The sequence below is a fragment of the Moschus berezovskii genome, chromosome 7 (genome assembly GCF_049115385.1).
Source record: "Moschus berezovskii isolate FMDL1 chromosome 7, NW_MosBer_1.0, whole genome shotgun sequence".
NCBI classification, from domain to species: Eukaryota; Metazoa; Chordata; class Mammalia; order Artiodactyla; family Moschidae; genus Moschus; species Moschus berezovskii.
Window position 1 is genome coordinate 69,750,514 of NC_142466.1, and position 14,287 is coordinate 69,764,800.

The following is a 14,287-nucleotide window of genomic DNA, read 5'->3' on the forward strand; positions in this document are numbered from 1 at the left end:
CCAGGCTCCTTTGTCCATGGGATTTCCCAGGCAAGAATACTGGAGTGGGTTGCTGTTTTCTTCTCCAGGGGATCTTTCTGACCCTGGGATCGAACGTGCATCTCCTGCATCGGTAGGCAGATTCCTTACTGCTGAGCCATATATATAACAATACACATATATAAAAAACTAAAAGTACCAGGAGGGTAACTTTAAGAGCCAACTCCTAACTGAATTTCTGTTTGACGATTTTACACCTTACATTTTCCTCCCTGTTTCGAGCTACACATAAGGGAACAGACCCATGAAGCTCAGACTGTCTTCTTTGTGTGTGTTTTCACCTGGGTACCTTCACAGTGACCATGTCTGCTCTCTCAGCACCCTCACAGGGCAGACTGGGAGGAAATATTCCATTCAACATCAGAAACAGAAAAAAAAAAAAATAGTGGCCTCTTTCACCTGGACACCCCTAACGTTCATAGCTCTTGACTTGGCATGCTAGTGGGAAGCCCAGCATGATCTGTGTGCAGAACACACCAGAGTCTACCTGCCAACTGTAATATGTTCTGCTCTTGGTTTGCATTCCTCTGTTTCCCTCAATTCAGTATTTTTCTTCTTATTTATTATGCATCTTATAACTCATCGCAACCTCTTGTGACAGAGGTGTACAAACTCAGATGACTTGAAACACGCACATGCCCCCATCACAGGCGGTCATCTGGAGCTGGGAAGCGGGGTGCTCTGTACTGACTCCGATCCACCACGGTCACCGTGCCATGAGACTGGGCCTCCCCGACGGCATTGGCTGAATGGCACTGGTACACCCCCTCATCTTCCTTCCTCAGAGGGCTGATCTAGAAGTTAAACAGGCAAGTTTATACAGTCACACATGACACAACAAAATCACTTACTTAGTTCATAATGATCCTGAACACATACAGCTTTTGGGAATAAGACAGAGTTCACCCTCTTATTTCTCTTCTTGTCTTGGCTGCTGAGACAGAGTTAAACTTCCTTCTCAGTACCCTCTGTATCCTGGCTCTCATTTTAATGTTTCCTGCATCCTGCCTTTTACTGAGAGCCACCTGGTCCTTTTATTGAAGGTGATAGGTATAGATTCTAAGGAAAATGTGTGTGTGCTCAGTCCCTCAGTCATGCCTCTTTGTGACTCCATAGACAAAGTAACACCTTTCCCCTGCCTCTCCTTGTAACAAAGCAGGAGAGTATGTGAGATTTGAAAAAGCCATGGACCCAGTTGCATCCTGAGCCTCTGAGCTGGGTGGAGACGTTGCCAAACCTGCAGAGATGGGGACGGAATCAGAAGGGCGCTCTGGAGAGCCCATCCCACACCCCTGCACAGCAGATCCACAGCAGCGCCCTCCCTTCTTGCCTTCTCTCATCAGAACAGCGTCTCTCAACTCTGAGTCACTGCAGACCTGAGAGGGTTTATGCACCCTGTCTCATTTTGATCCCACCATGGCTGAAGGGGAGCATCATTATCCTCACATTACAGGAGACTCACCGGTAAGTCACAGACATGGTCCAGTCCAAAACCCCATTTTATGGCTGTGGACACTGAAGCTCAGAGAGGCAGAGTGACTAGCCCCGTGCGGGCCCTTATCTCATTACTCCATCACCCTTTCACACACAGGGCATTCCCTCTTCTCAGCCACACTGCTGCATGTGGCATAGGAGAGCCCTGGAGGAGGATGGGCGTGTGCTGTCCACACCCCCCGCCCCCACCCTTGCTACGCCCTTTATCAGGCCTGTGGTCTTAGTCAAGTATATTAGTTTTCTATGGCTCTGTTACAAATGACCACATGCTTAATGGCTTAAGACAACACAAATTTACTATGTACACCTCTTGTCATCAGATGTCCAAATGGGTCTCAGTGGGCTAAAGTCAAGGTGTCAGCAGGGTTGCCTTCTTTCCAGATGCCCTAAGAGAAGCATTCTAGAGGCTGCCTGTAGTCCTTAGCCTGTGGCTCCTTCCTGCATCCTCAAAGCCAGCAATAGTAGTTCGTCTTCTGACACTGCCATCTCTGGCTCTCTCTCCTACCTTTCTTTTCTATATTTAAAAGACTCCTGTGATTGTTCAGGCCCACCCAGATAGCTCAGGATAACTTTATTAAAGTCGGTTGATTAATAACCTTAATTCCATCTGCAACCTTATTCCCCTCTTGCCATATAACATATCCACCAGTTCCAGGGATTATGACATGGAAATCTTTCTGAGGCCATATTCTGCCTACCAGTGAGATCACTTCTGCTCTCAGGCATTATACTACCTGCCCTGCTTTCCTCACAGTTACTACAGAGCCCAGGGAGAAATGGATAAGAACATTTGAAAGGTGTAATGTGTCACAGAAATATAAAAGGTGCTTTATAAGGGCCAGTCAATAACAGCCAGTGAAGTGAAAGTCACTCAGTCGTGTCCAACTCTTTGCGACCCCACGGACTATACAGTCCGTGGAATTCTCTAAGCCAGAATACTGGAGTGGGTAGCCTTTCCCTTCTCTAGGGGATCTTCCCAACCCAGGGATTGAACCCAGGTCTCCCACATTACAGGCGGATTCTTTACCAACTGAGCCACCCAGGAAGCCCAAGAACACTAGTTGGTAACCTATCCCTTCTCCAGCAGATCTTCCTGACCCAGGAATTGAACCGGGGTCTCCTGCATTGCAAGTAGATTCTTTACCAGCTGAGTTACCAGGGAAGCCCATGAATATCAACAAATGAGATACTCACCAAAACCCAGGCTGTGGCCTCATGGTCAGAAGGGCCCCCTCGCACCTGGACAGCTATGTTGATGTGGTCCCCAGGCAGGTCCTCCATTACCTGGGTGCCCTCAGGAGACCGTGTGACCTACAGAAGACAGAAAAACCAGGAGTGATTTAGAAAAATCATTTCTGAATAAGGGCCACCCCACAGACATCCTCACTGTCTTCACCTTCCCGCTGACTTGAAGGCTGAGACCCTAGTATCTCATTCCTATTAAACATCAGTTTCTTCTTAAGCCTGAATATATGTACAGACAGCACCCCCTGCTGGACAGCAGAGATACAGACATCACCACCACCAGAATTTCATGGCCCTTCTCAGGGCTATTGAGATAAGGGAACAACATAGGCTGTACTCATCTCCATCTCTCAAAAACTGAGCTGCAGGAAGATCTAGTTTTAGGATAGGATCGGGTCATCTTCCACTAACCAAGTCTTTCTAAAACCCAGATCCAGTAGAGGAGGCTCTAACTTCATCTCAGCTGACCTAGGCTAGATAAACAGCAGAACTTCCTGGACAGCTGAGTGGCAAAGGGAGCAAACAGCCACATCCCTTCTCTGGGGAGAGCTTTTGGGTAAAAGTTTTAAATCATACATCTGGAGGCAGAGGAACGAAACATATTTTTTGTAATCCTCCAATTCACATAAGAGATAGACACACACACACACACACACTTAAAAACATTTATACCTCCCCCCAGCCACACATATACACACACACACACACATGCAGAGAAGTTCTTGGATATAAATACCTTCCTCCACGTGACAACGGGGGTGGGCACTGCCCTCACCTCACAGGACAGGTACACCTGTGCCCCGGTGACATTGTGAACGCTCTGGGGTGGGGTGATGACCACAGGAGCTGGGAGAAAAAGACAAGGGAAGACAACCTTGACCCTGGCCAAGCCCTTCACCTCTAAGATCCCCTGCCTGCACATAGCATGTTGGGGCCGGTGAGACCTCCCCACACGGGAAGGACACACTCAGAGGCAAGGAATCCTAGAAGGGAGTTCTCCTTAGACCTCAAAGGACGCCTTCATCTCCTCCTTCACTGCCTCTGTTCTACCAACAGGAAAACAGGGATCCACAGAGGAAAGACGACTTCTGTCTGTGGTCTCATCACACTCCCTCCCAGGACCCCTCCCAGCTGCCATCTGCTTACAGCTCAACTACATGACAGGGTAGCAGGCTCCGGGAGGGGCTGGTGTCTTCTAACAGATGGGCTTTTCTCCTTCTGCATGGAGGGTGTTCAAAGAATAATGCCACAAAGCACAGCTGCCCTCACCCCCCTGCTGAGACCCCCTGCAGTTCAAGATGCTCATTTGCATATCACAGGCTCCACCAACCTCCCCATCCCCATCCTCAAGGGCAAAACTGCAGGCATGGATGCTGAGCCTCGCTGTTGCCAGAGAAGAGTAAATCAGGGAATTGGGCAATGTGGTACTAGGCTGCCAGGACTTTACAGAAAAGATGGAGGGCGTGGGCTTGCCAGGTGGGATGCGAAAGCACATTGCATTTGAGTTAGACATTCTTTTTTAAATGTTTATTTTATCATTTATTTGGGTCTTAGTTGTGGCACTGGATCTTTAGTTGTGGCATGTGGTATCAGTTCCCTGAACAGGGATCAAACCTCAGCGCCCTGCATTGGGAAAGTCACTAGACCACCAGGGAAGTCCTGAGTTAGATGTTCTTAGCTGATACTCCCGGAGAAGGCAATGGCAAGCCACTCCAGTACTCTTGCCTAGAAAATCCCATGGATGGAGGAGCCTGGTAGGCTGCAGTCCATGGGGTCGCTAAGGGTTGGACACGACTGAGCGACTTCACTTTCACTTTTCACTTTCACACATTGGAGAAGGAAATGGCAACCCACTCCAGTGTTCTTGCCTGGAGAATCCCAGGGATGGGGGAGCCTGGTGGGCTTCTGTCTATGGGGTCACACAGAGTCGGACACGACTGAAGTGACTTAGCAGCAGCAGCAGCAGCTGATACTCCACACTTGTTTGTCCTTCTCCCTATGGCCAGCCCCTACTCTGCTTTCACTGGGCCTAAAAGAAGTAAGCCCAGCTGCCTTGGCCTTCAGGCCCTCCATCTAGCCCTCGGCATGCTTGCCCGCCCTGCCCTGCCTGTCCTCTGTTTGGGATGCACCGCAGCTGCCCATCCTGAGGGCCTGGGGGTGTGTCCGAGTCCAGCAGCAGGGATCTGCCCACTTTGCCCTGCTGAACCTCAGCCTGCCTCACAGTGCAGGTGCTTCACTGGTCTCACCAGCCGACCCTCGCAGCTGAGGCCAGTGTGGTCCTGGGGAGGTGCAATGTGGAGGCCTGGCCAAGAGAAGGCTCTCTGCTCAGGTTTGCTGTCTGTAAGATGGGGATGCATGTGTGCTAAGTCGCTTCAGTTGTGTCCGACTCTGCAATACTATGGACTGTAGCCTGCCAGGCTTCCCTGTCCATGGGATTCTCCAGGGAAGAACACTGGAGTGGGCTCCCATGCCCTCCTGCAGGGGATCTTTCTGAGATGAGGATAATACCCCCTGTGTCACAGGGTTGTTGAGCTGATTTTAGTATGTGTTGAGTGTGAAAGCGAGGGTTTAAGGTAACACAGTGTGCAAGTGTGGGGCAGGGTAGGCCTGTCAAACAGATGACTCCACAAAGAAACACATGACAAATAAAAGAGTGAACACATTCATCCCTGGGCATCAAACTGCAGAGTCTACGACTCTGGGGACTTTGCCTGGTGACTCAGGGACATGTCCTCTGCACTCCACAGGCCAGCCTTGGAGAAGGAAAGGGCCTTTGCCAGCTGAGGTGAGGCTGCAGTGAGAAAGGAGAACAAAGGGAGAGAGAAAGAAGGCTGGATGAAGAGCGTGGAGGGAAGGAATGAAAGGGCGTAGAAATGAGACAGGTCTGGACCCTCCAGACAGACTAGGAAGCAGACCCTGTCAAACTGTTGCCAAAAGATCTCTGGGAAATTGTCTTAGAGCTTCTTATTTCAAACTGGAGAGGCCCAACTCCCCAAAGCATGTGCCTGACGGTCTGTGATGGACTCATCTAGCCTCCCCTTGCATGCCCCCAGCGATGGAGAGCTCACTACTTATAAAGCCAGGCCCTTCCATCCTTGACTCCTCTGGTAAGAAAGGTTGTCATCTGGAGTTAAAACCTGCGTCCTGTAACTCCCACCTATTAATCCCAGGGCTGCCAGGAGCCCTAGAGAGCCCTGATTACCTCAAGTGGGCTCCAGTAAGTTGAATGCAAACCCTGCTCTCCTCACCCCAGGCTGTTGTCTTCCCCCTCAGCCTGATCACGGAGAAGGCAATGGCACCCCACTCCAGTACTCTTGCCTAGAAAATCCCATGGACAGAGGAGCCTGGTAGGCTGCAGTCCGTGGGGTCGCTAAGAGTCGGACAGACTGAGCGACTTCACTTTCACTTTTCACTTTCATGCACTGGAGAAGGAAACAGCAACCCACTCCATTGTTCTTGCCTGGAGAACCCCAGGGACGGGGGAGCCTGGTGGGCTGCCATCTATGGGGTCGCACAGAGTCGGACACGACTGAAGTGACTTAGCAGCAGCAGCAGCAGCCTGATCCGTTCACTCCTTCAGTGGTGACCAACTGAATGCCCTCTAAGTACCACACCTCTACCCACAACCTCAAGTGTAGCCAGTCCCCGAATAAACTAATGTTCCAGGCTTCTAACATCACCCGACACGCCCCAGCCACCTGCCAACCACCACAAAGAACCACAGCACCTCTGCTCTATGGCAGAGCCCCATCTGCAATGGACAACAAAGACAGTCTAATGTATTCACATCCTCCTGCCAGCATCGCCTCCTCCAGAGCCCAAACCAGTCCTCAAATGGCTCGCTGTGAACTGCGTCTTATTCTAAAGCCCTCAATAGATTCCAAAGGAACACTCAATCAACATGTTTTACTTCCGTTCATGTAGAGCCATAAATTTTAAATGAGATTTTATCAGTCCCTTTCAAACCTAAATGAATAAGCCAGTAAATCACATTTCATCTCTCTCACTCCTTGCATTTCCCTCTTCCTCCATAACTACAGTTAAAGACCGTCTTGGAAATACTGCCTTTGCCACTAGTTTCAAGCCAGAAAATAGCATTTCGTTTCCAAAAGAGCCCACTGCTTTTGGCAATAAAATGACATTCAAGCTTTGATTTATTTTTAAATGTATACACAGTACATTCATTCTTTCTAGTGTACAGTTCTAAGTTTTGACAAATGCATACACCATGTAACCACTACCATAACTCAAGATATAGCAGCATTCAGTTATTTCAAAAAATTTCCTCCTGTAGCTTAATCTAGTTTTAATTTAAACATATCTGATTTTAAATTTAGAGATTTTTTTTATCCATAATAGCTCTTTAAAATCAGCCATCATTATCATGATAGTGTGTGTATGTATGCTCAGTCGTGGCCAGCTCTTTGTGACCCCATGACTGTAGCCCACCAGGCTCCTCTGTCCATGGGATTTTCCTGGCAAGAATACTGGAGTGGGTTGCCATTTCCTGCTCCAGGGGATCTTCACAACCCAGGGATCGAGCCTGTGTCTCCTGCACTGCAGGCGAATTCTTTACCACCGAATCACCTGGGAATCCCATCATGATAGTAATAATGCCACCCTTCTGCTTACAAGGTTAAGCCATTTGATCCTTCCAGCAGTCTCTCCAGCTGCCATCTGAGGGAGCTAACCAGGGTTACCCAGCCTTACACAGCAGGGTGAGACTATCAGCCCGGGGTGTTCAGTCCCATAACATCCTGCCCTCTCCTGAGATGACACGTCCATGTCCGACACCCTCTCGTCTTCACACCAGTCACGGGAAGTAGGCGCTTCTAGCCCCACTTAACAGATAAGAAATCCAAACCTTAGAAAGGTGAAGGACCTGGGGGAGCAAGGATGCAAACCTAGGCACTCTGATTCCATTGATTCCACATGGATTTTCAGGGTGAAACGTGTCAGCCATACGGACTCCATCCCAGAATAAGAATGAGTTCCTAAGGTATTGTGTTGGGGGCCTCAAAGACAAGTCCCAGGATCAATGACTTGCTACAAGGACTCACGGGACTTGGCACAGTTTTTTCACAGCGGGATTTATTACAACAAAGCAGACAAAGCAAACCAGAAAAGGAAAGGAGATTCATGGCGCAAAGACTCAGGACAGCAAGAGCACGCTTTCAGGAGCTTCTCCCAGTGGAGCCACAGAGGATGAGGCACCTAATTCTCCAGCACAACCTGTGCCAACACATATGACAGGCCTCCACCAAGGAAGCTCACTAGACACTCAGTGTCTGCCTACTACACCCTCTGCCTGCTTCATAAACTCCAGACTCCCAAAAGGAAAGCAGGTGTGCAGCATCAACCATGCTGATTGTACAGTTCACACGCAGTGAGTGACTCTTCTCAATTCTGGAGATGGTGGGACGCCTCCACACATCCAAATTCTCAGTGGGCCTTTCCAAGGATAACAGTCTCAGCCCCGCCACGTTTACTCTTCTGCACAAAAATGAAACGCTCCCAACATCACCCCAGGGAGCAGCTCTTGTGAAGATACCATTAAATGGGTGGTGTGTCCGTAATCCTGGCAGGATGCTCCCAGTCTTACTGCTCCCAAGGGCTCACTGAAGTGTGGCGCTGAGGCCCTGCAACTCGGGACTACCCTGGGAACTCAGGCTGAGTCCTGTCTCACCCACACTCCAGTTTCTCCTTCTGTAAAATGGTCACAGGAGTCCACTCTCCCCCCGCTGCCCTCCGCATGGGCTCCTGTGAAGACAGTCACAAGAACTCCAGCTTGCACGGTGGGACCTGCAGACTCCACAGGGTGTGCCAGCCCAAGGGCAGTCTCTGTGAAGATGCTGAGACCCTCTACTGGCCTCTGGGGAGTGGGCTATCGGCGGGCCCTTCCCCGGAGGCTCCAGAAGCCGTGGCCCGCAGCCCTCTCTCTGGAGAGCCCAGGGTATGGCCTCTCACCTCTCTGCCGCCTGAGCTGCCACCCTCCTGGAAGAGCCAGGGCTCTCCTCTCCACCAGCCTTTGGCAAGAGTCACGTGGCTTTCAGGAGAGAGGATGGTGCCTGATCAGCCCTGCCTGGGAACCTGCTGGTTTTGTCTCCCTAGCTCTTCCTTGCTAAACACGTGCTTCCTTCTGCTCATGTCAGCTACAGCCCTGGAAATGCTGGGATGGCACAAACCCACCCATCAGGAAACAGAATAGTCACCCAGGTGTACACCCTCAGAGGCAGCACAGAGGTTGCGCAAAACAGTAGTGTGTGTGTGTTCAGTCACTTGAGTCATGTCTGAGTCTTTGCAACCCTGTGAACTGCAGCCCACCAGGCTCTTCTGTCCATGAGATTCTCCAGGCAAGAATACTGGAGTAGGTTGCCATGCCCTCCTCCGGGGTATCTTCCCAAACTGGGGCCCGAACTTGGGTCTGCCTGCGTTTCCTGCATTGTAGGTGGATTCTTTACCCACTGAGCCACCTGAGAAGCCCAAACACTACCCAGGGAAACTCAAAATGCCTGGGGGTCTGGCCGCCAACCACTGGGCAAGTTGCTAACAATTTTCTCCTTATCTGCAAATGAGGATAATGACCATAGCCCCACATCCTCTGGGGTGAAGGGAAAGAATGGATGTGTTATTAACCTTGTGGATCTATAGAAATGAAAGGGATCGATATTATTATTGTAGTGTGTGGGGAGCTGCCCTCCACCCCATGGACTGAGTATGTCCTTGACGGCTGGAATAAAAGATCTTCCCTAATGCCTCCAAGATTTGTCTAAAGTTAATGGCACTTGGGAAAGAAAGAATATCAAAAGTCATCTCCCAGAACCCATCTGCTCATATGGAAAAGCACACAACCAAAGGGTTTAATACTCAGCGCACTAAACAGCCCTGATAATTTATGCTAATAGTCGCATTACATGTGGAACCAGAAACAGCTTAATCCGGCTCCCTGCAGTGTGCGCCTCAAGCCCCCACCCTCGGCGTGAAAGGCTTTTGAGCATGAGGCACCCCTTCTTTGTCCCTCTCACAAAGTGGCATTCGCTGCATCTCCTGGTTACCTGGTAACACAGGCCTTGCACAGGCTGAGATTTCTAAGTGGAGCTGGAATTTCAACCAAGGCGAATTTTCTAAGATTTAGGATCTCAATAGCTCACTGATGCTTCAGGGGCTTGGTTGGCATGGTACCCCGTTCCTATCTAATGCAGCATTCAAAACACGACCTCAGCCTGCTGTCTGCAGGACCCCAACCTCCTCCCAGTGCTAGCAAACGATCAGGGTACATGGAACAAGGCAGCTTTTTAAAGTAATGATAAGAAAACACTAACACCACCACCACCTTACTGTTGAGAAATGGAATCAATACCTTAGTACAGAATGAAGCTTCACTCCGCAGCATGGCACACCAGTCCCACAACAAGCCTGGGTCTCATCTCCTCCGCCAACCAGCCCACTGGGTGTTGCCTACGGGTCCACTGTTCACACTTGCCCCAGGAGCTCCTACCTCCTTGCCTTGGTTTATGCGGTGCCTCTCTGCCCCCGCTTCTCAGCCTGGGATTTTCTACCCATCTTTCAAGCTCCGCTCAGCTGCTTCCCCTTGTGAAGCTATCCCTGCTCCTCTGAGGAGCCATCACCAGGTGCTGAAATAGAGGCACCAGCAGCAAGCCTTGGAGGGGAGGAAAGTGGACTCAGACCGAGAGGCTCTAAAGATGCAAAGGGAGCCAGCGTGCAGCACCTTCCTGAGCAAGCTACCAGCAGGTTATAGACCATAACTCCATCTGAAAAGAGTCAGGAACTGGAACCCCACCTCGGCCGGCAACCAGTCATGTGACTCCAGGAAACTCTTTTCTGCCGGCCTCAGTTTGCCTTCTATTAAGTGGGAATGAGACCTGGCCAGGGTAGTTGTAAAAAAATCAAGAAAGAAGATGGAATGCAAAAGCCATTTCCAATAGCCAAAAATTATTTTTGTGTTGGAACCCAATGAGTCTTCAATACATGTGTGTTGATCACAGGATTACTCTCATAATTCGAATTTTGGGGCATTTCAGAGCATAGGAGGAAAGGTCAGAATTTAAGCCTGAAATCACTTCCCAATGCCCCTCAGAGGTATTTGGGTACAGACACTTCCCACACGGCGAAACCTAATATTTATGGAGGCTTCATTCCCTTAAAGTCAGGTGCTGGCTTATTGAAGGCACAGGAGAGGACAGGGGAGGGGTGACTTTATTGCCAATACTGAAGCAGAACAGCTGCTGCTCTGACTCGGTCTGTTTCCCGTCAAGCAGCGAGGTCCCCAGGGACATTGTTAAAAAGTGCTCCTGCAGTGTTGTCTGAATAAAGGATGGCTTGAGGGCAGCACAGAATGAGGTGCCGTTTTCCCTAGCTGAAAAGATCCCTGGTCCACACCTTCCTGCTTCACCAGGGCACACGAGCAGGGGCCGCACAAACACTTCAGGACAGAACGCAACGGGATGACAGTGCTGGGGTCTGGGTAGTGGCCAAGGACACCATCCTGGTAGGGAAGGAAAGCTAAATTGTGGGGAGGCCTGACGCCTGTCACTCCTGGGATCGTTAAAAGCAGCTTCTGCATTACTTGTGTTTGGCTCCATAAACATCTTTACTCCCGGGGCCTGTGCCTGTGGTGGGCTCAGAGCCTACAGATCAGAGTGAAGGGGCTGTCACATTTACTTGTCATTTGGTAATTTTCAATGAATTAGGGGTATGGGAACCTCCATCTGCCCACACTCTGGTAACCATGGCAACCGCCACCTGCCCAACTTAATACTATCAAGTCCTATCCTGAAACAGTGCTGAACAGGGTACTGGGGACCTGGTTTTACTAGTCACCCTGGATGAGTCCCCCGCCCCGAGGGTCTCAGTCTCCTCCGTATAATAGTAGATTGGGTCTAAATGCCTTCAAGGCAGCTCTCTCTTAGAAACAGAGTACCAGTCCAGGGATGAATCATTTGAGAGCATCAGCACCGGTTCGTCTGGAGACCTGGTCAGCATTTCTCATGTCTCCTGCATGTGGAGTGAAAGTGTTACCTGTCTGGAAACAAAGAGACTTGCCTCAGCAGAATTAACTGCTGAGGAGAGTAGATTGTAAAAATAGATGACAGAAAGGAGAAGGAAGGAGACAGGGCTGCTTAAATGCCACAGAGCAGAAACAAAGGCTCGAAGTGGAGGGAGCTCAACAGTGATTCCACAGGGGCTGACACAGCACCTGGAGGGGACCAGCCCAAAGCCGCAGCCAGGGAAGCAGCAGCCAGCTCTCTCCTCCGCCGAGGGCCCCAGTGAGAAACAGCCAGCAGGGACTTGTCTGTGCTCTCCGGGCTGCCTCAGACCCCTCAATGGGTGGCACATTATTCCCAAGTTTCCAGAGACAGGGGCCTTCTTGCCTCATCTCCAACAGCCCATTGGGTCTCCTGGACTTGAGGGCATCTAACTGGGATTCTTGGTGAAAGATAATACTTACTAGAAATTTCCAAAGGCCGTCCCCCCACCCCCAAGGCTTCCTTGTTGCAGCTGAAGTCGTGACGCTGAATGAAGCATTAGGTCTGCTCTTGGGTCTCCAGCCCAGGCCAGAACCCCAAAGCTGGGCCTCCTGTGGACTCCCCTGGCACAAGCTCACCCATACTCTCCACTTCCCCCTCCAGGCCGCCTACACAAGGAGCATATTTCTCCAAAATCTAATGGCCCAGCAGGGTGCTTGACTGGGCATCCCTATAGTAATATTTTAGTTTATTTCTGTTTGGTTTTAAAACATTACATGTAGAAAGTGAGCAAATATGGCACCCATAAATGTCTTTATTGTGATGTTAATGAAGCTTGTGTTTTTAGGTCCCAAGCAATTAATCATTTTCTATTACTTTACTTAAAGTGACGTGAAAGTAAAGCTCGCTCAGTGGTGTCTGACACTGCGGCCCCTGGGACTATAAGGTGCACAGAATTCTCCAGGCAAGAATACTGGAATGGGTAGCCGTTACCTTCTCCAGGGGATCTTCCCACCCCAGGGATTGAACCCAGGTCTCCCACTTTGCAGGCAGATTCTTTACCCTCTGAGCCACCAGGGAAGCCCTTACTTAAAGTGGAACCACTTACTTAAAGTGGGACCCTTCAAATTCTATAAACTTCAGTCTTATAAAACCTGGGGTCTGCCTCTGATGGCACCACAATCTCTTCAGAGTTTAGGTCTCCCAAGGTTTTATCTGTCCTGGGCGAGAGCTTCCTCAAGATTCCCCACAGGGCTGAACTCACTGAACCCCATTGCCCTGATCTCCAGACTCTGGAGTCCCAATCTGCAGCTCCAGATCCTCCTCCTCCTCCAGCATCTCCATCTGCTCTCCCTCTTCGTTCACACAACCCACCCCCGTCAGGTCCAAGGTGGGACCCCAGGGAACTGGGCTCAGTGGGAACACCCTGCTTCCCACACTCTCAGTCTTCCGGAGGCAAATATGCCAGACCTGCAAACAACTGTATCAGTAAGTACTTAAGTGTACCAAAAGGGACAGCAGGCTCACCAAAATTACGACCAGCTCGGTGACTGGTGACTCCAAGGACTTGGTAAGAGAGGGTACAGGATGTGGATTCCTCCCCACCGAAACCCCCCACCACGGACACACCCCTCACCCCCGTCTCCTTGAGTAACTGGCCAGGAGAGAAAACTGACCCCATAGGGAACACTGAGGCCTGGGCAGAGCTGCCCATCGCTGCGCAGCAAGAGATCCTTCACCCCACGCCCCAGAGGGTCAGGGTCCTTCTTTTTCACCCGCCCCGGTACCGCGGGGCAGAAGCTAGACTCACCAAATTCGCAGGGGCCGTCGCGCGCCTTGTGCAGGTGGCCAGGGAGCGCGCGGGGCGCCTGGCGGGCGCGCAGGCGCAGCGCGCAAACGCTGGGGTACGACCGGCCGTCGGAGCCGCAGACCGAGCCGCGCTGCGCGCACACGCAGAGCCCGGTGCCCTCGGGCGCGGCCCCCGCGGCGCGGCTCGCACACACGAGCCCTGGGCCGCAACGCGCGCCGGCCCGGCCCCCGCAGCTCGCGCCCTCGGCGCCCAGGCAGCGCGCGCAGCAGCCGCACTCGTCGCGCGCCACGATGCCAGGCACCGGGCAGCGCACGGGGTCGGGACAGCGCTCTGGTCGGCACGGACCGCACTCGGGGTTTCGTCCGCCTGCGCCGCGGAGCCCGAGGCCCAGGGCTGGCAGCGGCTGCAGCACAAGCAGCAGCAGGAAGAGCCCGGGTGAGCGTGGCATGGTCCGCTCCCGGACGGCACTGGCGCCTCTGCTTCGTGCTCCTCTCTGCGCGCGCTGCGCCGCCACCCCGCCCGCCCCGCGACCGCTGATTGGCCGGGCCTGCACCGCGGGCGCCAGCAGCCGGCTGCCGGGCTGAGACTAGCGCAGCGGGGTGGGCTGCTGGCCTGGCCTGGGCTCCGAGATGCAGGGATGTTCTGAGATCCGCTCTTCGACAACCAGTGGGCTCTTGGAGATCCCGTAGGGGCGGGAACTTGCCCCAGGTCG

General features: G+C 51.7%; 1 protein-coding gene across 1 annotated transcript; it reads right to left on the minus strand.

Annotated features, from left to right (window-relative positions):
• Positions 1-683: 683 nt before the first annotated feature.
• Positions 684-14,023, minus strand: IGFBPL1 (insulin like growth factor binding protein like 1). The gene is made up of 4 exons (XM_055428219.2): positions 13,576-14,023; positions 3,515-3,624; positions 2,728-2,844; positions 684-833 (listed from the first exon to the last, which is right to left on the minus strand). The coding sequence occupies exons 1-4, from the start codon at positions 14,021-14,023 to the stop codon at positions 684-686; spliced, it is 825 nt and encodes a 274-aa protein (XP_055284194.1).
• Between the last annotated feature and the right edge of the window lie 264 nt (positions 14,024-14,287).

What these genes read in the sequence shown, in the direction of transcription:
- IGFBPL1 (XM_055428219.2), bottom strand. Translation starts at nt 14,023, where the DNA reads ATGCCACGCTCACCCGGGCTCTTCCTGCTGCTGCTTGTGCTGCAGCCG. An exon ending in CCGTTGTCACGTGGAGGAAG is followed by an intron (nt 2,845 to 3,514) that starts GTATTTATATCC and finishes TGTCTTCTGTAG; the next exon opens with GTCACACGGTCTCCTGAGGG. An exon ending in AGGCCACAGCCTGGGTTTTG is followed by an intron (nt 834 to 2,727) that starts GTGAGTATCTCA and finishes TTTAACTTCTAG; the next exon opens with ATCAGCCCTCTGAGGAAGGA.